Genomic DNA, 25,465 nt, shown 5'->3' on the forward strand with positions numbered 1-25,465 from the left:
TTTGGATTTTTAGAAATTGTAATTTGTAAGCATTAGAATCAAAAATAATTTGTGATTTTTAATTGAAATTTGTGGTGTACAATTAATGTTTGTTTAGAAAGATATTTTTTACATTTTTTTGGCCTAAATTTTTTGGTCGGGTATGCCTCCAAACCCGATCGGACCCGGATCTGGAAGAATAAGTTCAAGACCCGTCGAGTATCCGGATGGAATCCAATACAAGTATAGCTATGCGGATCTAGATCCAAAATATTCAATTTCGACCCGTTGACAGCCCTAGTCTAGGAAGTAGTGTTCAGTGCAATTGTGCTAAGAATACTTTTTGTATATCGGGCTATGGATATTACTTGCTTTATATAGATAATTTTTGAACATATGTGGTCCAGTGTTACGTACTTATGCTTCTAGTATTGATCAATTGCTCGTGTAACTTTTTTTTTCGAAACAATAAGTGATTTTATAAATGAACAAAAACTTTACAATTTCAAGTAAAGACTTGAGGGAACTACACAGTCAGTGCTAACTATCACTGAGGAATCCAAAATTCCTGGTCATAAAAAAAGTCTAGCGCATGAGCGCTAATTCTATGAGTAATATGGTTAATATCCCTATTAACTAGGCAAAAGAAGCACATGCGAAACAGGTACTTAAGGCTATGTATATCCTTCAACAGTGTTACCACTCGTATATCCGAAGATTTCGTCTGTTGGATGAGGTGGAGCGTCTGCTTATTCTGGACATGAACTTCTAACCTCTCCAAATTCTATACAGCAACTTTACACATCAGTAGCTTAATTGCAGTTAGTTCATCAATTAGCTTATGGCCAGAACATCTTTCCTGTAAAGCCCATCCTCTCATCAGTTGTTGATTATCCAAAGAGACAGTTGCTCCAATCCCCATTTGGGGGCTGTCCTTGCTCTTTCTATAGCAAACCTTAACCTCAGAATGCTTGCTATTTCTTCTTGTTGTTGGGGTGTTGCGGCTGATCTCCTGTTTCTTCTGTACTCATCTTTAAAGCTATGACCGTAGCTTCACCATATTCCAACCATTCCTCCTGAGCTTTCAGCACTATTCGTAGTGGGGGATGCTGCTTACCTTCAAATTCCTTCGCGTTTCTGCTCTTCCAGATATGCCAAAGAATGTTAGATGTGAGAGAAATGTGTTCATATCCCTCACTTCTCGACCTCCCCTCCATCACCAAGGTCCATCATGAACTAAAACAACCTTGCAGATTTGTAATTCCCTCCCACTGGATAGGCGCCATTCTCCACACCAGTTTAACATGATTACAGTTAAGTAACGCATGTTCAACTGTTTCGCAGTCTTCTTCACACACTCTACATGTAGGATCACTTTGTTGTGTTCCACTGTGAATGAGGTGTCTTACAGGTAATGCTTGGTTGAGACATTTCCATAAGAAAAGCTTCACTTTATGCTTAATATTCATTTTCCACAGGTGCTTCCAAATTTTCTAACCTTGGATACTCCAGCTAGTACTAGCTAGCCCCCTAAACTCCTGCTCGTAAGCCTTCAGCCCTTCAGTTTGTACCCTGTAGGCTGATGGCACTGAATAATGCCCATTTGAATTATGAATCCAGAAGTTGCTGTCCTCTCTGTCTACTAAACTTACGGGGATGCTTAGTATTCCTTCTACCTCCATGGGGGTGAAATTCCTAAAGAGAAGGTTCTTGTTCCATCTTTTCTGGACGATCAAGTCTGTCACCTTAACCAAATTAACTCCTTGTGGCTGCTGTGTTGTCACTCTTCCAATTGGTGTCATAGGAATCCAGTTGTCCTCCCAAATGTTAGTACTCATGCCATTACCAATCCTTTTTCGAGTCCCTTCTTCAACCATCAGCCTAGCTCGCATCAGTCCTTTCCAAATCCATGAAGCATTCCCAGCAACTTTACTCTTGAATATAGATTGCTTTGGGTGATATCTGGACTTTAGCACTCTACTGACCAGCAAATTTGGTTGAGTGAGCAGCCTCCAAATCTGCTTTCCCAATAAGGCTAGATTGAAAGCCTCCAAATCCTTGAAGCCCAAGCCACCTGCCTTCTTGTTCCGTGACATCTTGTTCCAAGCTTTCCAGTGCATCTTGTTCTTCCCATTCTCCTTACCCCACCAATAGTTGTCCATTGTGGAGTTAATCTCCTTGCACAATTTTTTAAGTAGCTTGAAGCAAGACATTGTGTATGTTGGCAGTGCCAATGCCACATACTTGAGCATAATCTCCTTACCTGCTGCACTCAAAAGTTTATTTTTCCAAGTTTTAAGTCTCTGTTGAATACTGGATTTAATATATCCGAACAGCTACTGTTTAGATCCTGTTACCACCATTGGGAGACCCAAGTATTTACCTTGGCTTACAACATGGATATTTCCTAGAGCTTGGCTGACTTCCACCTTCATTTCTTACTGCATATTGTTGCTGAATATGACTGAGGATTTTTCCAGGTTAATCAGCTGGCCTGTTCCTCTTTCATATATGTTAAGTAACCTTTTGAGCTCTGTTGCATTCTGGGAATCAGCTTTACAAAATATCAAAGAGTCATCTGCAAAAAATAAATGGGATAGTCTTGGTCCCTGCCTGCTGATTCTCATGCCTTCAATTTTTTTCTCAGTCACAGCCTTTTGGAGGAGATTGGAAAAGCCTTCCGAGCATAGGAGAAATAAGTAAGGTGACAGTGGATCATCCTGCCTAATGCCCCTTTGTGGCACCACATACTCCTTGACTTCCCTATTAACCAGGAAGGAGTAATAAGCAGTAGAAATGCACTCCATGATCCAGCTTCTCCATTTGTCATTGAACCCCATTTTTCCCATTACAGCTTCCAGGAACCTCTATTCCACTCTATCATAAGCTTTAGACATATCTAATTTTACAGCCATAAATCCTTCTTTCCCTTGCCGTTTGTTTTTGAGATAGTGTAAAAACTCATGTGAAATCATAATATTGTCTAAGATTTGCCTCCCGGAACAAAAGCTGACTGAGTTTTACTGATACAGAAATGAAGAACCTACATCAACCTATTAGCTAGAATCTTTGCTATGATTTTATATATTGTCGTGCACAAGCTAATAGGTCTATAGTGCTTAAGGGATGTGGGAATCAAAATTTTAGGAATGAGAGAAATGACTGTATGATTTATAGACTTGAGCAGATGACTAGTGTGGAAGAATGTTTGGACAGCTCCTACCAAATCCTTTTTAACTATGTTCCAAAACTTTTGGAAAAAAAGGGAGGCATTCCATCTACACCCGGAGCTTTATTAGGATTCATAGAAAAGAGAGCTGATCTAATCTCCCCTTCGTCTACAGGTTTTGTTAGGTTATCATTCGTACTACTTGAGATTGTGTGTGGAATACCATTTAACACTTCCTCCATTTCATTTGCGTCTGAAGTCTTGAAGAGTTTTCTATAATAGCTAGCAATCTCTACACTGAGCTCATCTTCATTCTTAGTCTATGTGCCATCCTCTCTTTGGATGTTGACCACTTTGTTCCTCCTCCTTCTCCCCTCCACACTGGCATGGAAAAATCTGGTATTTTTGTCTCCTGCCTTGAGCCATTGCACCCTTGCTTTTTGACCCCAGTAGATCTCTTCGTCTCTATAAGACTTTTTTAGTTCATTCTTAAGACTCTTCTTCCTCTCTCGCTTCGCCTCAGTATCACTCAGATTTAGTTGCTGCAGTTGGTCCTTGATTTGCTCTATTTTTTGTTTTGAATTGCCTTGGATTTTACTATTCCACTTCAGTAGATTTACTCTACTCCTTTTCACTTTCTGCACAACCTTGAACATCCTTGAGCCATCATCCTTTTGGTCCCACGCTAGTTTGACAATATCCAAGACTTCATCTTGTTGGAGCCACCTTTTGTCAAAGTAGAACCTCTTCTTTCTCCTGATTTGTGTTGGATTTGTCTCTATAATCAACATGCTATGATCTGACGCAAATGAATCCAGGTGTTTACAGTTAACCTTATCAAAAATTTGGAGCCCAGGATAGCTACATAAACCTCTATCCAGTCTTTGTTTTATCTCACCCGCACCTTCCCAATTATTACACCAGGTCCAAGGATGACCCTCAAAACCACATCCATCAATTGATTATCATTGATAAAGTTTTTGAATGCCATGAAGCTACCTTCGTCCCTCCAGGTTCCACCCCATTTTTCTTCATTCGAAACAATGTCATTAAAGTCACCGGCCATAATCCATCTTTCTCCCCACAAAACTTTCCTAGCTTGGAGTACTTGCCATTGCTGTTTCCTAACTTAATCATCACTACTTGCGTATATACCAATAAACCACCAATCCCATCTACTTTCCTTATCCTCAATCTGAGCTTCAATTGTAAAGGCAGTCTTGAGCACTTGTTTTATCCTAATCTCCTCCCTCCAAAGAAATGCCATCCCTCCTGCCTTGTTCATGGCATCCACGATGACAGCTTCATCAAATCTCAAAATATTTTTGACTTTTTCCAGATACTTACTTCTATTTTTGGTTTCACACAAGAATACTATGTCTGGAGAGGAGAGGTTGTTCACCTCTCTTAACTGAGGAATTGTCAAGGGACTTCCCACTCCTTGACAATTCCACACCAGGACTCTCATTTAGCCATTGGGGTCCATAAAGGGTTGGACCCCTCCCCCTCCTCCATAGCAGCGATCAAGTTACCCATAAGATCTACCTTGCTCCTCTTACCCACTTGTATGGTGTCCTCATCAATATCCATATCAAGTTCCCCCTTGAACCCTTTCCTTTTCCCAGCTTTCCTTTCCCTAACTGTGTTGATGTTCACTTTTTCCTCTGGTTGCTTAGGTGTCCTTGGGGATCTTAGGGTTCTCTGGATTCGTCTGGACTGTTTAACCAAAGCTTCTTTGATCTTTGGTCCACTCTCAACAGTTATATTCGTAGTTGCAGCACCTGGTGTTTCATCCTTCTGTCCTTCATCCCATGGGATTTGGATTATCAAGTTAACTTGTTCATCCTCCATTATTGGACATTCAGAGGCTAGTTTTACTGTGAGCTGTTCTTCTGGTTGAGATATCCCCTCATATGAGCTCGGCAATTTGGATTCCAGATTACCCCCCTTTGATTGTCCTATGTGTAGAATTTTCGTTAACTCCGAACCCACTTTGCTACCAGATTCATTAAGCTTCTCTGAATGTACTCTCATATCTCCTATCAAACCACTCCCCTGCCCATCCTGGCCCCTGACATTGCTTGTCACCAACCCCGTATTAGCCACAAGCTTCCTAGCTAGACCACTTTCATTGTCAAGTTGAGTTTCCAAGGCTTTTTTGGGGCCCTCTGATTGCCTTTGCTCCCTCCACTCCCCATCTTGAAGTCTCCAGTGATATTTTTGGGGGTTATACACAATACCAACTTGTTGCTTGTGCTGGGAACTCCTCACATTGCCTTCCCTTAGCCAAGGGCCATATTGGTTATCCTTTTTCCCCACCCCCTTGTCATCTTGCCTCTGACAATTTCTCTCACTGTGTCCAATGATACCACACTTATAACAAAAATCCGGGCACCTCTCATATTTGAAACTAGCCGATTTAGTTTGTTCACCTACCTTGACAATGGTACCTCGCAGTAGTGGTTGTGAGATGTCTGCCACCACAAAAATTTTCAGGTGTCTTCCTTCTTTCCCACCAGTTTGAGGGACAATTACCTCTCTTATTGGCTGAAAGTTTGAACCAAGCCTTCTCCCAACTTCCTTTGACATCCAATGGACTAGCAAATTCCATACCTGTACCCATAAGGGAACTGACCTGAACGCCTCACCATCCTTCTCTATCCCTTCATACCACTCGCTTAGCACCAGCACTTGGTTGTCCACTATCCACGGTCCACCAGTCAGAATCCTGTGTCTATCATTTGCTGAAGGTAAGATGAATTGGAACAGATTGGGTCCTAGCTCCACCACTTGTAGTCCTCTTGGGAAGCTCCACGCAGCTATCACAAATTTCTTGATTCCAGTATAGTTCGATACTTTCTCTCCCACGACCTTCCCAATCAAACTACTTCTACACTCTTGAAACCCCCTCCCCACCTATTTCCTCATGTCCTAGGGTAGTGGTTTGGAGCTCTGCACTTGAGAGATCAAAGTTTTGCAAAATCTCAGCCAGTTCCTCCGCCATGGGGAAGATAAATCAAATGGTATTTCACACACTTCTCTTTGTTAAGAAAGCTAACCCAGATGTAAACCAAAAGGGGCGGATCTACTATATACTCCCAGAACAAGAGTTAAAAAAGAAGAGAAGAGCTTAGACAAACCAAAAGGTGATAGCTTGGGAAAGCAGAATATGAATATGAAATTACCTGTCCCAGCTCGTACTGGTTTCCAAGGGGTTTGGATGCAGTAAAGTAGATCTGCGGTTAAGGAGACTTGAGTGTTTTTTAATTTTTTTTTTAATTTTTGCATCTTCCTCCTAAAGTCGCTTTAGCTTCCCCTGCTCCTTCCCCTGTTTCGATACGTACTAATTCCTAGTGTCTCGAGGTTTTATTTTTGTCTCTGACAGTGGATTTTGTCCGCCAGTTGTTACCGCACCCTAGCCAGTTATAAGGGTTGTTGGTGCTGGTCTGCAAAATGTTGTTGTAGATCCGTCAGCCTTTAAATTCCTAAGCTGATGAAAGAAGTCCAAAAAGAAAGGTAGTGGTAGAAATAAGAGCACCAATAGCAGAGTTTCTTGAATGCATTGAAAGTGAAACCTTCCAGATTTAGCTTTTTGAAGCTTGTCTAAAGCTCCCACCACAAGCTCTCTTTAGAGAGAGAAATGCCTCCACTAGAGAGAGGATTATAAAACAATTGCTCTTTTTCTTTCATCTTCTTATGAAGCCACAAGAATTTCGCAAATAAACCTAATCGCCGAATAATCCTCAAAAGCCGGTAACTTGTGAGGACGTCCAGGGGACTTATCTACCAAACCCCCCCCCAACCCCAAGAGCGATGTGGGATAGAAACCCCACAGGGACAGCCTATAGGGCGGCTACTGCTAAGTGTTAAAGAATTGCTCGTGTAACTAGTTTTGTGGTTTCGCCTTAAATGCCAAAATAATAATGCATTTCTACTAACAATGGAGAAGAGACGGATAAGATGAAAGAATGTCTTGGTGTGCCAGTGCAATTAATATGAAAAACAAAGCTACTGGCTTCAACGACCCATTGTGAAACATGTGTTTGGATGATAGATTATTTGAGATAATTTTTAAAAAAAAATACTATATCACTTTTTTTATGTGATGTATGTTAGATAAAAATAATATTGAAACATGTAATGATAATGCGATCAAATAAAATTTGATAAATAATCCACTATCCAAATAAACCTGACTCTAATCTACTATCCAAATAAACCTGACTCAAGGTAGAGCATCTCTTTGCTTTAATTTTTATTTTTGAAATGAGTTAAGGTAGAAGCATCCATAAGATGTACTCTTTGTTCCATTGAAAGTATTATACTTTTCTTTTCTATCCGTACCAAAATTTGTGTTACTTTTCACTTGTACTCCTTTATTTGTTGGTAAAAAACTTGGGTAAATCTGATCTACAATCCTACATATAAACCCTATGGTCTATTTTAAACCACATCTTGATTTCTACTATTTAGGTAGTGTTTGATAAAAGGGTTTCAGAATGGAGAATTGGAATAAACACCAAATTGTTGTTTGGATTAATACTATCAGAATTGGGATTTTGGAATCATATGTAAACGTTTGGAATTCCCTAATCCCTAATAACCTGGTGGGTTTTGAACAAAAGCCAAATCTGATTCCTATCTAATTTATCAAAAACTAGAGATGGCAATTGGGGCACCCGCCTAGCGGGGGGGGGGGGGGGTTAATGGGGCAGGAGGGAATATTTTTCCCCATTTAGAAATGGGACTCATCCCTCCACCCGTTAAAAAAATTAATATATAATTATATACATATATACATATAATTTTATATAATATATAGTATAATTATAATAGTTAATTATAATAATATATTTTATTATAATATTATTCTAAATATTTAATATATTTATAATTATTATATACACATATATATTATTAATGTAATTATAATATATTATTATATACACATATATAATATATTATATAAATATATATTATAATTATAATCATATAATATATATTATAAATATATTAATTTTATACTAATATATTATAAAATATATAATTATAAATATATAAATATATATTTATATTATTATATAATAATATATTTATATTATTATATAATAATATATTTATATTATTTATAAATATATATTATATGTGTATATAATTATAATATATATGTGCATATAGTAATAATATATTATATATTTATATTTATATTTATTATACATATAGTAATAGATAATAATTATTATAATTATAGTATATGTGTATATAATAATACATTATATTATATTTATAATTATATTTAATATTTAATATACATTTTAATTATATAATATATTAGTATAATTAATAATTATATATATTATATAATTATAATTATATATATTTATATAATAATATTGGTATATTTATATTTAATTATATATAATATTTAATTTAATTAGTCACAAACATATAATAGTGATATTATTAGTTATATGTATTATATAATGTATATTAGTATATGTAATATAATTGATATTATCAATTATACTATTAATTATACATGTTTACTAATAGAAATTATTAATTAGTTATACTAAATTTACTAATACATTTATACTAATACATTTAATTAGTGAAAATTTCTTATATCCCATTTTGAAAGAGTCAATAAACCAAACATCAATTATAATAATGATATACATTCCTGATACTAAACTAAACAAATGTATTGGAATGACTGATTTCATTCCAAACACAAGATGAACGATTCCAAATCTGAATCCAATTCAAAGAAGCGAACCAAATGTCACCTTAGTTCTATCAGCATCTACCTTCATTCCAAAGTCCAACCAAAGTTAAAAACATTCTTTTACTTTTCCATAATTGTCCAAATTTCTCTAGTTAAAGTTCCACTTCTACTATTTAATTCCATGGCAGGATCTCAAAATTCAAGTCCAACTCCTTCATCAATCATGGGTTCAGTTCCTATCAACATGAACTCCATTTGTGTACTTTTATTGCCTCCTCTATCTCTCTTCTTCCCTTTGCTGACAAAACAGTCACCTGCCAAACACAACCTTATCCATTGCTTTCACCATATCCATTTTTCATTTTTGGCAAAAAAAAAAACTTCTCTCCTTTCTTCTTCGATTTCTACAGTGCTGTTTTATGCCCTGCTTGTCTCGCTTTCGCAATGCTTACTCCAACAACCCATGCTTTGTGTTCTTTTTTTACATCGAATTGTATACTAGTTTTTTTTTGTTTTTGTTTTTGTTTTTGGGTAAATTATTTAGTTTGGGCAAAATTTGTATTTATTTCCAATTTACTACCTTTAATTGATTTTGTAATTGGATCTTACTCGGCAAATAGTTTTTTTTTTTTTTTTGGAGCTGATCTTGGTAAAAGTTGTCATTTTTACACGGTAATTTTCATACGTGCTAGTCTAGTGAAGTTGAAATGGATTGTTTTGGAGTTTGGTAACACACGTTAACTCCCTGAATGCTAATGCTGACCAAGCCATTAAAGAGGAGAAAATGCTTTGAAGTTTTCAAATGAGGAAAAAATCTTATGGAAAAAAATGCTTTCAAGACTTCAAAAGGGAAAAAAAATGAAAAAAAAAAAAGAGGCTTTCATCAAAACTCGCCTTGGAGGCTAAAACTTGCCATTTTGCTTTGGTCAAAATTGGAAGCGAGCGAGACTTCATTCTGGAAGGCAATGAAGGTGTTAGGTTGAAACTTCAATACTTTGGGAGATGGGATATTTTTAATCACAGTTAGCTTTAATGATAGAGAAATCTTATTACTATAAGATAATCAAAGGTTTCCAGTTACTGTAGCATGCTGTCTCACTGGCACATGGCACTCTTGGTGAATTTTTGAGCTTTCATTCTTTCCGTTTCTTTTCATAGGCAATGGGTAGATAGATTGGACTGCATTGCACAATGACCAAATTTGGTCTGGCCTTGGCATTCAAGTATGAGGTCCAATTATTTTTATTGGACTTTTCAATTTGTAAGCCTTTTATAGATGTAATTCAATTACAAATTATTATTATTATTATTATCATTATTTTAGTTTATATTTATTATGATGTCAATTTGAGAGAGTATTTTTCAAATCATCGTATTTTCAAAAAACAAAAAGAAATATTTAAAATTGATTTCAAGCTCTAGGTCTTGGATAGATGTAATCCAATTATAATATTATTATCATTATCATTATTTGAATTTATATTTATTACGATTTGAAATATCATTTAAAGTTATATTTCACAGATTAACTTGAATTTATTAAAAATCATAGAATTCTATTCGTCTTTTTGAAAGTTTATATTTTTTTTGCTATGTTGTTAATATAACTTTTGCTATTTCAGAAGCCGTCAAAAAATGATAGAAAAATTGTCACATTTTCAAAAATTAAAAGAAATATCCAAATCTCATAGCAAGAATTTTATTATTTTAATCTACATGCTAAAAAAATATTTAAACTTTCTTAATCAAACCTTGGCTATTTTTGAAACTCGAAGGAAAAGAAAAAGATATCTTCAAAGTGGGAAAAGTGATAAAAAAAAATGAAATTGGTAATTTGTTATAAATGCAAAACTGAAATAGCCAACTAATAGAATATACACCTTCGAATCAATTTTATTTTAATTTATTGATATGTGAACATTTGTCTTTTATTTTGACAAAATAAATTTTTTGTTGAGCAAATGAATGCATTAATTTCTGAATGACAAAAACTATATGCTTTTATTCTATTTTATTTAGCTGCTTTTTTTTGTTATTTAAGTGCTAGCAGTTAGATTTTTTTTTTTTTTTTGCCTTTTTGCCTTGTCATTGGATCATTAGATTATGCAATAAAGGTTACATTTCTTTTGCTCAATTTTTAAAACAGTCAACCATTGCTTTTATGTCTGGTTCTCCTTATTTTCCTCTTATTTTCCTATGAGTCAATAATGTAATCCTTTTTCAACTTCTCTACTTTTTCCCAATTACCTAACCAGATTTGATAGTTGCTTTTTCCCTTAATGTTAGGTTGTCCTTGACAACAATCTCAACCATGTGATGAATTATCAATTGTACTTCATTGTTTCATAACCATTAGATTGAAACACAAAGTACTGGGCTAGTTTAGATATCATTGACTAGCTTTTTAGATAAAACTATTATGGAGAAACAAATTTGCAATTATATAGTACACCCTGCTAGGTAGACTTGCAAGTGTTGCTCTGCTTCTTGTTATTCGTGCTATAGAGAAAGTCTTTTTCAGTTTCTTGGTTTCTTGCCATTTGGTAATATGGTTCTTCTCAAATTTTTCTTCAGCATACGTATCCCCATTTATAAGTTACTATACTAACATATACTAGTTTCTTTTACATGTTTTATGTTTTCATTTTGCAGTATTAACATGGTTGTCGATGACTGTTGCTTTGCTGATTACATTCCTTCAGGTTAATCACAATGCTTATAACCAACTTGCCTAATGTTTGATAGAATACCGCTTAACTTTGCTCCCTATTTATAAGCTTGATTAGTAAACTATTAGTAGTTGCTTGCTATTTGAACAAGTACTCCTACTGTAGCTGAAATATAATCTGGTTTGCCGTTTATGTATAACTTATCACATAATGTACTTGAAAGTAGTCTCTTTTGGATTGGAAACCAAATCTGCTCACAAGCTGTATATGTGCCTCGCATATATAATATATATATATATATATATATATGTGTGTGTGTGTGTGTGTGTGTGCCTTTATGAAGGAAAAGAATTTCCGCACAAGTTCTTTGCATTGCTTTTCAATTCCTTTAACTATTTAACTTTTAAATACAAAAACCATGTAAATATCTATTGAACTAAACTTAAAAACTATATTACAAATGCATTGTTAATCGCATTGTTTTTCAATTTCTTTGCTTATATTTATCCGATCATATTATACATAAATACATCATGTACTTTCCAATTACTAGATAAACAAACATTACAAAAGTTATTAACCTGAAAAACTCTTGAAAAAAAATAATTTGTTAATGTACACAATTAACTAGACTCATTTTATAAATATTGCAATTCACTATCAAATTACATTCCATTCCTTTGCCAACTCTAAAATCTCAAGACTGCACAATTTGATTAAAACATAAATAGAATTTCAAAACCCCCAAAAAATTCCATGTTCCACAGCCTCCACATTTTGAAAATGAAAAGGCAAAATTATAGCATACAAATTAGAAGCAAACAATTAATCAACAAATCTAAATTTATTAAAATTTCTACTAAATTTTATCTATGATATCCACTTCAATTACTTATAAAATAAAGCAAAAAATTTTAAATAGCAAGAAGAAGTATAAGAATTCTTCACAGTACTCAATATACACACAATATGTATAGATTTAAAAATGACAATTAACTTAGGGATATTTTTTGAAAATTTCCTACTCTTAAACACTTTAAAATGGGCACCGGCAGTGCGTGGCATAACAAAGACTTACTAGTATATATATATATATATATATATAGTATTGAATGGCGTGGCTTAATGTATATCACTTGGTCTATTCGTGGGCTTGTAGACCAGGTCTACTCAAGTTTTTACCTTGTTGGTTTATTCACGTGGCTTATCAATCTTTGTCTTAAAATAGATCAATCCGCGTGGCTTGTCAATCTTTGTCTTAAAGTAGATCAATTGGTCCATTGGTGGCCTGTACACTGGGGTCTACTCAAATTTTTGCGTCGTTTGTTTATTCACGTGGTTCGTCAATCTTTGTCTTAAAAGTCGATCCAATCTAAACACATCCAATCAATGGGGAATTGGTAAGTATTCATTCAATCAAATATATACTCCCTCCCTTTTTTTATAACTGACGTTTAAGGTTTTGCACATCAATTAAAAAAAAATTTTCATTGCTTAAATCTATATACTACTTTTCTTTTGTACCCTCATTAATTATCCAATTCACTCATGTTTTCTCTCACTAAAGTACTAAATAGTGCTATTTTACTAGACCAAAAGCAATGCAAACTAACTCCCACCAAACTAAATGTTTCTAAAGGGTAAAATTGTGAAAAAATAATTAATGCTGTATGGGAATGATAGAACGACAGATAAAAGTACTTAAAAGCGAATTTTTTAAACGTCAATTATAAAAAAAGGGAGGGAGTACTATACTTACTGCAAGATTACCAAATTATCCTTATTTCATTAAAACACCAGACTATTACATTTTTTCAATTAGACTTTGTATGTTGTTGTGTAAAATTGCGAAGCAACTCTTAGTTTGGACAGTAAAGTAGATCTCGTGCTTTAGTGATTTCTTTTGGCTATTATTGTACTTACAATATACTCCTTTCGTCCCATTGAAAGTGTCATACTTTTCTTTTTTATCTGTCCCAAAATTAATATCACTTGCTATGATTGGCAATAAAACTTTCCCTCATTTCCATCTCATGCCCTTAAATATACCAGATTCCTTTTAAATTTTTAATGGGTCCCATGAAACTACAAGAGTTACTCTAATATGCGTGAGTCTCACTGCAAATGCAAACAATGGCCGTGCAAGCTACTTTCTCAAAAAAAAGGCTGGACACATTTGTAAAGTATGAGTCCCACACATCTTGTCATCCCTTCTTTTTCTTTCTGCCACTCAATGGAGTAATGCACGGAAAGGGTAGCGCTGAAACTTAGACCAAAATGCGACACTGTTAAAAAGAAACTCAAGACCCGAAGTGCGACATTCATTTCGGGACGGAGGGAGTATTTTATAACTTTTACTCGCAAATTAGCGATATGTATTGAGCGACATATCAATTTCTTATCATATGAAAAATTAAAGTTCAGCATTTAGAATGAACTTGCAGAGTAAGTTAGAAAACCAGATAAACTACTGTTTTAAATCATCATTGATAGTAAATTTATTATTTTGTAAGTATGACAATTAATTGTTCATTTCTAAATTTTCTTTTAAGGCAATAGTGAAATTTAGAGAAATTAATTCTGACTCAAAGAAAATTCTTTTGAACAATAAAACGTTTTCATTTTCCTTTTCTGAAAAAAAAAACTAAAAGTGAAAAAATTTCCCCCATGAGGGCTTTAGATGTACATTTATGAGCCTTACAAGCTGGTTAAACATTTATGAGCATGTGCTACAAATGCTTGTTTCAAATGTTATTTAATTGCAAGAGGGCCAACCGCCATTATCATATACAGATAGATGACGGATATCTACCGAAATCCGACGGATAAATCGGATGGACTTTATCCATCAATGCAATCTTCACGTCCTCACAAATTAGAACACGTGATGATCATGTCAGAGAAAATGGTCCATCCTGAGTGAGCCAACTTGGGTGCTTGTGTCTACTTTGGATAATTTGTCGTATATACATAATAATTCTGGGATGGGAATATGGGGTACTGTCGGTGTATGATGTACCCATCGGGGAGACAGTTAAATAAGTGGACCATAACGCAACACGTAATAAACGTCAAATCAGAGGTGTGCGAAAGGAAAGGAAAGGAAAGGAAAGGAAAGAGCGTGTCTCCACAAACAGGGCGCCTAAAAATGTCCTGGCCCACAGGAGAAAAAGTCCAATGCAGGACAAGGGGCTTTCAAGCAAAATTGCAGGGACTGGTACACAATTAAATATAAGCATGCTGTGTCTAGGGACCAATATGCTGCATTGCTGCTCACCGCTATGGCTCCTGCAGACTGTTTGCCTTTAGGTCTGTCGGAGATTTAGTTGTTCTGATTGCTTGATAAACTAAAGCTTATCTGCGGAAATTGGAGGTAGCATTAGTGAGCACAAGCGAGCTTTTGAACATTAAAAAAATTTTTACATTTTTCGCGAACATAAATCACAATTTTATTTTATATGTATCAAATCATTGCAGTATAATTTTTTTTTTTTATAAAAACTCCAAAAAATTGCAATCCAAACACAACCTTAAGTTTCCATACTCTGATGCCTCTAAATAGCCTGGGGAGTTCTGATAATGGATATTTGTTAGGTGTAGTGTAATGTTTATAGGTCTAAGTCGAATTAAATATGTATCAATGAATTAGTATTTGTGATCCACGGCCTGTGAATGTTTGTTTAATTGTTTAGCCTTGTTGAATTCATGTTCCTATTTTTTTTGAGGCAAAGTGGTCCTCGGTGAAAGTGGCAATAATGTTTTACTTAAAGCTAGTTTGGGAGATGAGACTTGAACAGAAAAGAAAGGAATAGAAGAGAGAGGCTGCATCTCCCATATTTGAGAGTTTTAAGTGAAAAAAAAAAAAGGAAAAGAAACCGACAGAATTAGAAAAAGGAAGAAACAGCTACACAGTTTAAAAAAAATTTCCCGCCCAAATCGGGCAGAAAGCAAAGGAAAGCAAGGAAAGGCAGCAAAAAGTTTTTAAAATTGCCCATTTTACCCCTAAAAAGCTGTTGAATGAAATATTTATTTACTTATGTATCCAAAATCACATGCTTTCTTTCATAAATTTCCAAACAACATTAAAATATCTTCTCTTCTTTTCTTATCCTTTCTTTTCTCTCATAACTTAATCTTTCTCTTCTTTTCTTTTCTATCCTCAACTCACAAACTAGCTATTAAAGCCCATCATGGCGGGGTAATTGTGGAGGAAAATATCAAAAAATATATCGGTAGATTTGTTGAGAGTTTCGACGCGTGTAATGCTGAACTTGTCCGGATTGAAACAAGTTGCCACCGATCTTCGGTATCCAAAAACTACAAATTTTCAGAATAGAGATCCTGATAAAGACGTGAAAACGATTCTTAGAACTCTAAAGAATGAAAGGGATGTTAGTGTTAATATATGATTGTTCAAAGGGCAATGGAAAAGGGACAAAGGAAACTATAGGCGTTTAATCCTAAAAAGTATGTTAGTCCATTTCTTATTTACAGTTGCTCATTTATATACATCTGTTGCGGTCTCATGAACCGGAAAATGCCACTGGAGACTGATTGCAAGGACTCTAATGCAGCTTCTACAGATGTTGCTGAAGAAGTTGAAGTCTAAAGGGAATTTAGTTTGGCTAGAAACTTCAGTTGTAATTGTAAACCTTTGACATAATATTTGTGGCCTTATAACTGGCCGTAGTTATGTATATTTTTGTTGGTTTTTAATTGAAATTGAATGTAGACTTAATTTTGGTGGCCTGTGGACTTGTATTCTGATAACCGGAATTATATGCATTGCTAAATTATACACTACTTTAGTGATGCATAAATTATATACTAAATTTGGTAGCTGATTCAATTATTCTTTACAATTGCTGTTGAATGTTTCAATTTAGGGACACACTGAGTGTGTTTGGATTGATGTGATTTGAAAGAAAATAATTTGATTAGTAAATTTCAATTATTTTTTTATTTTTATAATTATTTTTTTATCTTACATATGTCACATCACAAAAGGTACTATATAATTATTTTAAATAAATCATGTAAATAAACTTCTATCTAAACAAACTCAGTGTGTTTGGTTGTTGTTTGAGACTGATTGTATTACAGGGCAAACATTGCCCAATTTTCTAAACAAAAAAAGAATGTTGTCCCGTCAAAACTTTTTTTAATGATTTTAATAAGGGTTGGAAAGTAGGCTTCTTGTTTGGCCCCTCCGTCAACTGAGAAAACTTTGTATCATTACTGGCTCAACTCGAAAAGAACTAAATTGGTTAGACATATATAATTGAGCGACTAAATCGGCCCCAATTCAAGTTTAGAAATTATTGTTGTTTTTGATAAATAGTTTAGAGACTATTTTGGCCTTTTGATCTATTTCTTAACCATGTTCAGAATAGTTCTCCAATTAAACAAGCTGATACATTTTGCCTACTGGTTTTCTACTTCTTTTTTTCTCTATTTAATGATTTTCAACTTTTTCTCCATGTCTCTCACATATTTTATTCTTCTAACTAGTCACCTTACTCCTTAACGTTGCTTCTAACTAGTCTTCTCAAATTCTTTTTCCCCCCTCTTTTGTAAGGTAAGTGATATTGCTTATTTGTTGCTTGTTTTTTTTTTTTTTTTTTTTGTATATTATGCTATATAGGTCTATCTACGTGCGATGTATGTATAAAACCAGATAATTCAAGCAGCACTAATTGGAAAGTATCGAAAATATTCAAGTGATTCATATAATTATACTTGATTGAATCACGTCCTAATAATTATCTAATTTTTCATGTACTGCAAAACTCACAAGATATCTAAATATGATAGCATCCACTACAGATGAATACATTTCATCATAATCAAATCCAGGTCTTTGTAAAAAATCCTTGAGTTATAAGTCTTGCTTCATTTTTCTCATTTTCTTTTTCTCACAAATACCTATTTATATCCTATTGGCTTTACACTTTCAGATGTTTGGACTTCAGTCTACAGGTTCAAAAACTTTTCTTTTAGCCAGTGAAACCAATTCAGATTGGATCGCATCTTTCCATTTTGGTCAATCATTTCAACGTCGACATTCATCAACCGACCTAAGCTTATGATTCTCGTCCTCCACTATAATATTAAGTGCTACATTATATGTAAAAATATTATCAATAATTATTTCTTTTCGATTCCAACTTTTTTCTGAAGTAACAAAATTTATTGAATTTTCTACAATTTCATTCTTTTCAAGAATTGGTTATTTAGGAGCAACCTCTTCAGGAGGTCGAATTTTGTCACTAATCGTTGATTCATCTATTCCACTTTTTTTCGAGAATTTTTATCTTTGGAACCAAGAGGCCTCCCACACTTCAGGCGTGCTTTAGACTCATTAGCACTTGTAATTTGTCTTTCAGAGACATTAATTTTAATCGGAGCATTTTCAGCAGGGATATTTGATTTAGTAACTCTTCTGGAGTCATTAAAAGCATCCGGTAATTGATTTGGAATTTTTTCGCAAATGTATAATCTTTTGAACTTCTAGTTCACACTCTTTAGTACGAGAATCAAGTAAATCCAATGATATTTTTCAAATAATTTCCTTTTTCGGTTGATTTTTATCTACCTCTAATGTCGAAAAATGTGATTCATCAAAATGACAATCTGCAAATCTCGCAGTAAATAAATTACCTATCAATGGTTCCATATACTTAATAATTGAAGGTGATTTATAACCGACATATGTCCCCATCTTCTTTGGGGGCCCAATTTACGACGTTGGAGCGGTGCAATTGAAACATAAACTGCACAACCAAATATTCGTAAATGAGAAATATTAGGTTCATAACCAAAAGTTAATTGTAGGGGAGAATAAGTATGATAACTTGTCGGCCTAATCCTCACAAGTATTGTTGCATGTAATACAGCATGTCTCCAAGCAGATGAAGGAAATTTAGACCTCATCAACAATGGTCTAGTAATTAATTGTAACCGTTTAATAAATGATTTGGCTAGACCATTTTGTGTGTGAACATAAGCTACATGATGTTTAACAGTTATTCCAGTGATCATACAATAATCGTCAAAAGCATGTGAAGAATATTCACCAACATTATCTAGACGAATTTTCTTTATTGGATAATCTGAAAATTGTGCTCGCAATTTAATTATTTGAGCAAGCAATCTCACAAATGCCAAGTTTCGAGTAGATAATAAATATACATGTAACCATCTAGTTGATACATCAATTAGCACCATAAAATATCGAAATGGTCCACATGGTGGATCTACAGGTCCATATATATCACCATGAATTCGTTCTAGAAATGTAAGAGATTCAGTCCCAACTTTAACTGTTGATTGTCTAATAATTAATTTCTCTTGAGAACAAGCAACACAAGAGAATTCATTGACTTTTAATACCTTTTGATTTTTCAATGAGTGACCATGTGAATTCTTAATTATTCGTCTCATCATTATAGATCAAAGATGTTCGAGACGATTATGCCAAATCATAAAATCATTGGGATGAATAGACTTCTGATCTACTTGATGATAAATTTCAACTGCACTAATTTGTGCATAATATAAGCTAGAAGAAAAGGAAGACAACTTTTCTATTACACATTTTTGCCCAAAAATGATACTTGTGATTAATAAAAATTCTCCGTTTGTCTTAGTCATTGTTTCGATATGATATCTATTTTCGCAGATATCTTTAAAACTCAATAAATTTCTCCGAAACTTAGGAGAGAGTAGTGCATTATTTACGATAATTTTAGTCCAATCAGGGAGAAATAAAGTGGCTCTTCTGGCGCTTTCAATCAATTTTGCACTACCACTGATGGTATTAATATTTGTTTCTCCCATTTTTAAATAAAAAAAATATTTTTTATTTTTCAATATGGTGTGTGTAGTAGCACTATCAATGAGATGAATGTCATCATCACCATTATTTAATCCCAAATATTTAGCATCCATTCTTCTTCAAGAAGAAAATTTCAAACAAAAATAAATATTAATAAAGATGCGAAAATAAATATTGAATACAAAGAAAATTACATGAAAAATATAAAATATCATAAAATAGCTAAATAATCATAGGGTATTTGTTGACATCTTCAGAATGTTCAAAGAAATCAGTTACATCGAGGTGTGTCATATCAATATCATCACCATCATCATAATCATTCTTTTGATCAATGAGATTTGTTTCAACACCTTTGTCTTTCTTTTTCAATGATGTTTGATAGAGGTCAATAAGATGCTCAGCTGTACGACAAGTACGGGACCACTGATCTTCCATACTACACCAATAGCATTTTTCTTCATAAACTTTCTTTTCTCCATTTTTTTTTATCGTAGTTATTATTCCTCTTTTGAGGAATATTTTATTGTTTGTCATGGTTATAATTTCACGAGACACAAATCTACTACGGTCGCGTCCACGGCCATGGCTATGTCCACAGCCTCCTCCACAGCTACCTCTATGGCCACGTCTACGACCTCGACCAGAATTTTGAAATTGAATTGCATTCGCTTCAAGAAATGGACTTGCACTAGTTGGTCGGGACTCATGGTTTTTAAGTAATAATTTATTATTGTTAGGAAATTGGCTTAATTTCTTTTTAGGTAGGATTCTTATTTGGTGTGGGAAGTAACTAGTTTCCTAATTGGATTTAGTTACTTGAAGTAGTAGTCAAGTAAAGTCCTATTTAGTTAGATACTATTTTCTACTCTATATGAGTTTAGGAAATAGTATTGGTTTCCAATTGTTATTTGATTTTTTTGGCAGTAATGCTCTCTATAAATAGGTGGGTTGGCATACTACACACAGGACGCACAAGGGACACAAGGGGCATCATGTAGCCTTATACATGGGGTGTGAGAGAGGGTTCTTAGGAGATGAGAGATGGTATACAAGGGTTGGGCTTGGGTTCAAGTTGTATTCTTGTATAGGATTTTCCTCTCATAATAAAAAACAGGTTTCTCTCCGTGGATGTAGGCTCAATAGTGGAGCCGAACCACGTTAAATATTGTGTGTCGTTTATCTTTCATGCTTGTGACTTGTTTCCTCATTAAATTGTTGTGCACTTGATGTCTCAATAGTTGTTTATTCCGCGCCTGGATCCTAACAAGTGGTATCAGAGCTTGGTTGTGAGACTGGGCTGCTCAAGGTTCATAGTTGGATCCTAGTTAACTATTGAGATCAAGTGAATTGGTAGTTGTCACCAATTGAACAATTTAATGGGTGGTATCCTTGTTTCAATGGTTTGGGAAAAACCATTGATGGTGAAGGATGGGAAGTCGAAAAGCATGGAAATGCTTGACAGTGAATCTAAGCAGGTGATTCAAGGGTCAAGAAAAAGGTGGAGTCCAATGTTGATTTTGGACGTGAATCGGTGGAGACTTTCTCACACCTCCAACGGTTGATTCTTCATCCCGGTGGATTTTAGATTTTGGTTATGTTTTTTGGGTGGTGTGGCACGTGTCCCAAAGAAATAAGGAGATCTAATTTCTATGCGCCAGAAGACTCTGACAGGTACGAGTTTTTCGTTTTAGGTGGAGTCTTGGAAATCACATGTGGCGAGACAGTCCTGAGGATGGGAAGAAGTATGGTGACTTTACTACTTGATTGCCTCAATGGTTAAGGTTAGAACTCACAGAAGGGGATCCCAGATTGCAAGTGGTGGTGAGAAGAAATCCTGCAAAGGGAGATGGTGAATTGAGGCACCTTCTCACGAGTCAACTGGAGGTTGGACTCGGGATAATTACACATGTTTATTTGCCGATTGAATCAACTTGGTGTCAGGACTGTATTGATTCGAGTGTGTAGTTTGGTACCATATTATTTGGTAGTTGAAGGCAAATGGTTGCTAAAAGAAATTTTCGCCAAAGTGGAGATTTGTTAGGAAATTGGCTTAATTTCTTTTTAGGTAGGATTCCTATTTGGTGTGGGAAGTAATTAGTTTCCTAATTGAATTTAGTTACTTGAAGTAGTAGTCAAGTAAAGTCCTATTTAGTTAGATACTATTTTCTACTCTATATGAGTTTAGGAAATAGTATTGGTTTCCAATTGTTATTTGGTTTTTTTGGCAGTAATGCTCTCTATAAATAGGTGGGTTGGCATACTACACACAGGACGCACAAGGGACACAAGGGGCATCATGTAGCCTTATACATGGGGTGTGAGAGAGGGTTCTTGGGAGATGAGAGATGGTATACAAGGGTTGGACTTAGGTTCAAGTTGTATTCTTGTATAGGGTTTTTCCTCTCATAATAAAGAACAGGTTTCTCTCCGTGGATGTAGGTTCAATAGTGGAGCCGAACCACGTTAAATATTGTGTGTCGTTTATCTTTCATGCTTGTGACTTGTTTCCTCATTAAATTGTTGTGCACTTGATGTCTCAATAGTTGTTTATTCCACGCCTGGATCCTAACAATTATTTTGTTCAGTCAAGAGAAGACATTCAATAAATTCAGAATATTTTTTAAATCCCTTCTCTCAATATTGCTGTTGCAGGAGCATGTTAGAGACATGAAAAGTAGAAACTATTTTTTCTAACATATCTTCATTGGTGATTTTTTTCACAATATAATGATAATTGAGAAGTAATTCTGAACATGGTTGAATTATATTCATTGACAGATTTGAAATCTTGTTGCCGTAAGTGAAACCAATCATATCGGGCTTTTGGAAGAACAATCAACTTCAGGTGGTCGAATCTTTCTTTCAAATCTTGCCAAAGGACAAGAGGATCTTTAAGAGTAAGATACTCTATTTTTAATCTTTCATCTAAATGATGACAAAGGAAAATCATAACTTTGGCACGGTCTTGATTTGAAGATTCATTTTTTTCAATAATAGTATTATCAAGATCCATTGCCTCAAGATGAATTTCAACATCTAATACCCATGATAAATAATTTTTTCAAAAAATATCAAGAGGTACGAACTCTTGTTTTGTAAGATTAGCCATAAGAAATTAAAATAAGTTTTTGAGTTAGAAATTTACCTCAGAAGTTACTTGAAGAAAAACGGGCAGAATTTTGGCAAAATCTCGTGTTTCACTTTTGTTCAAGGTAGAGGCTCTGTTTTCATCTTTTTCTCAAGAATAGAGACTTGTACTGATAACGTGTTATAAAACTAATAAAATAACAAGATGTAGGATAAAATAAAATAGAGAGAAGTAGGCAAAAGTAGTAAACTATTCTTTTATCTTTGAGGGAATTCAATAGACATAGGAAAACTTAATAAATATAGGAGAATTTAATGGACATTTATTCCCATTTAATTGTTTCATAACAACTTAGTGGATAAATTCCATTATTCTTCTAAAGTTATATGACTATTACGAAGGACAATACGCTTTAAAGTTATATGAGTACAATCAATTAACATATCTAGTCTATGGAAGAATGTCAATCTTTCCAATTGATTTCAATTGCTGATGTGGTGCCTCCTTATTGGTCAATTAATGATAGTCTTCCAATTGATTGTAATTTGATCAGACGTGGTCTTGTGATTCATCAATTCATGGTTGTCCTCCCAATTGCATACAGAATTGATGATGTGGTGAGTTTTGATTGAATGGGAGATGGTAATTAACATATTGCATGTGGGATTGTGCTAAATTTTGGTCTTTTATCAATTTTTCCTTTTCCAACAAAAAATCGTGCTAACAAAAAATTGGCCTCCCTTTCTTTTTTCTTCTTGTCCAGCAAAATCACGTTTAACTACCAATCTTTCTTGATTAATTAATCATTATTAATAGCTCATTAATAATGCCGTGTTTTTTGACGGTAAATTAAATATATGTTCCGCCTTTTATTGCCTAACAGATCACACCTAATTACCAATTATTTACAATTATTGACACTCTCGTTTGGTTGCCAAATGAATCATAATTAATTATCTTTTTTTTTAATTGCATGTGTTATGCTCCAACCGTGACAAAATTGGCTCCTTTTTTTTCTGTAAAAACAACCTTGCACATCGCGTTTCTCTTTATTATTATTATTTTTTGGGAATGAGAGGGGAAGACATTTAACAATTATTATCAAATTCTTCTAATTATCTTTACTTATTATATTATTAATTCTGTGCAAACGATTGATAATGTGGTGCCCTTCCAGTTGTGTTAATAACGTGGCAACAGGTACGTTTAGTTACAAATTTTTAAAGTTTTCTCAATTAACTATTAATAACTAATTAATAGTTTCATGCATTTGGTCGCACAACACACCACGTTCAGTTATCATTTCCCACTCTTTTTTTTTTTTTAAATAAAACCTGATTTTATTGCACTAGAATGGACATAATACAACTCTCATCACAATCTTCTCCTACGAAAATTGGGGAGACCTAACTGCTCCAGTTGGATCTCACCCCTAACCCTAGCAGGCAATTCGCGATGACTCCATCATTTCCCACTCTTAATTGTTAATTAATTAATTGATATTTTTGCTATTTTATTGCCTCAAAAGTGATATCTAATTATCAGGTTTTTGCAATTATTACCACTTTCTTTTGTTTGCCATATAAATAACAATTACTTATCATCTTTTCTTTTCAATCACTCGTGTAATGCTCCGATTGTGAAAAAAATTCCTCCTTTAAAAAAATATGGCGAATTATTTACACACACTGACTTGCTTGTATCATTAATACATTTTCTAATCATCTTTTTATTTCACATACATCATATCAAAAAAGCGCTACAGTACTTTTTCCACAAAATTTTCTCAAATAATTTACAATCCAAAAGTGTTACATAATTTTTTCTGTTGTAACTTGCCTTCTTATTACTAATTGACAACTATTTTTGTTAGTAAATATTTTGTTCTTTCAATTGAAACATATACATGTTTTCTCAATTCCTTAATACACTGCATTCTCGGACATCACTTGTCCTCCTTTGCAGACGAGTGGTTGTACCTGACCCGAATGATGGATGTTTTATATCACTATATTACCCATCCCTTGTGTGTGAATTTACACTTCCACTCAACAGGCCTTACAAATTTTTTTTCCCACTTTCCTTAAGGTCACTCTGCACTCTTGTTATTATTGAGGAGTTAAGGGGATTTAGTTTCTTCGGGACAATTGCTGTAAACTGACTGCTATTTTATTCTATGTTATACCTTTAATTACCCAAAAAAAAAAACACTATGAGTAAGGGCATGTTCTGTGAGTCCACAGGTCGCTTACAGTGACACTTACCGTAACACTAGCAAATTATCTATCATTTCAGTCTTCACATCAACAGTTGATACGAACGCATCACCTTTTTGGAGATAATGGTCCATCCACGGTGAGCCGCCTCGTGTGTTTGCATCTACTCTGGATTCATGCACGAGCACAAAGGTGATAATCATCCACTTGGCTGCATCCCTTTCAGAGCGATAGATACCAGAAGTTACGTTGTACATATATAAAATTTTGGGATAATTTCCGAAACCTCCCTTGAGGTATATAAAATTTCACTTCAGTTTGACAAAACTAAATATTTCTATCAAAGGTCACAAATTGATAACATTACTCTTACTCTCAATAATTATTTAACCAAAAAAATAAAATAAAATTTTAAACCAAAATATGTAGATTAAAAAGATAAATTGATATCTAATAATGATCCATATTTCTCTATATCAAGGTCGTAGTGGAATAGCAAAAAACGTGGATAAATTAAATCTAATCAAAGTTAACCACTTGGAAGGATTTTGGTAAGTAATTGACACTTTGAAAAATTTCGTGGACAGTTATATTTTAAGAAGTCAAGAAATTTTTTAGGAAATATATTTTAATACATGATGTAGTTTAAGTTATATTGTAAACTAAAATAATCTCTTCATACATTTGACTTTTTCAAGGCGTAAATTTTTCAATACAACAAAATAAATAGTTCTGATATTAAGAGAAACCTTAGGGGATATTAAGAATTTACACCA

The 25,465-nt window shown here is 34.1% G+C and overlaps 2 protein-coding genes across 2 annotated transcripts; both read right to left on the bottom strand.

Annotated features, from left to right (window-relative positions):
• Nucleotides 1–953: 953 nt before the first annotated feature.
• Nucleotides 954–2,819, bottom strand: LOC113714133 (uncharacterized). The gene is made up of 4 exons (XM_027237929.1): nt 2,422–2,819; nt 1,478–2,292; nt 1,226–1,338; nt 954–1,121 (listed from the first exon to the last, which is right to left on the bottom strand). Exons 1-4 carry the CDS (start codon nt 2,817–2,819, stop codon nt 954–956), a joined length of 1,494 nt encoding a protein of 497 aa, XP_027093730.1.
• Nucleotides 2,820–3,468: 649 nt separating this feature from the next.
• LOC140015959 (uncharacterized) lies at nt 3,469–4,214 on the bottom strand. Its single transcript, XM_072068796.1, has 2 exons — nt 4,047–4,214; nt 3,469–3,981 (listed from the first exon to the last, which is right to left on the bottom strand). The coding sequence occupies exons 1-2, from the start codon at nt 4,212–4,214 to the stop codon at nt 3,469–3,471; spliced, it is 681 nt and encodes a 226-aa protein (XP_071924897.1).
• Nucleotides 4,215–25,465: the final 21,251 nt, after the last annotated feature.

This window comes from Coffea arabica, chromosome 10c (genome assembly GCF_036785885.1).
Source record: "Coffea arabica cultivar ET-39 chromosome 10c, Coffea Arabica ET-39 HiFi, whole genome shotgun sequence".
Taxonomy (NCBI): Eukaryota; Viridiplantae; Streptophyta; class Magnoliopsida; order Gentianales; family Rubiaceae; genus Coffea; species Coffea arabica.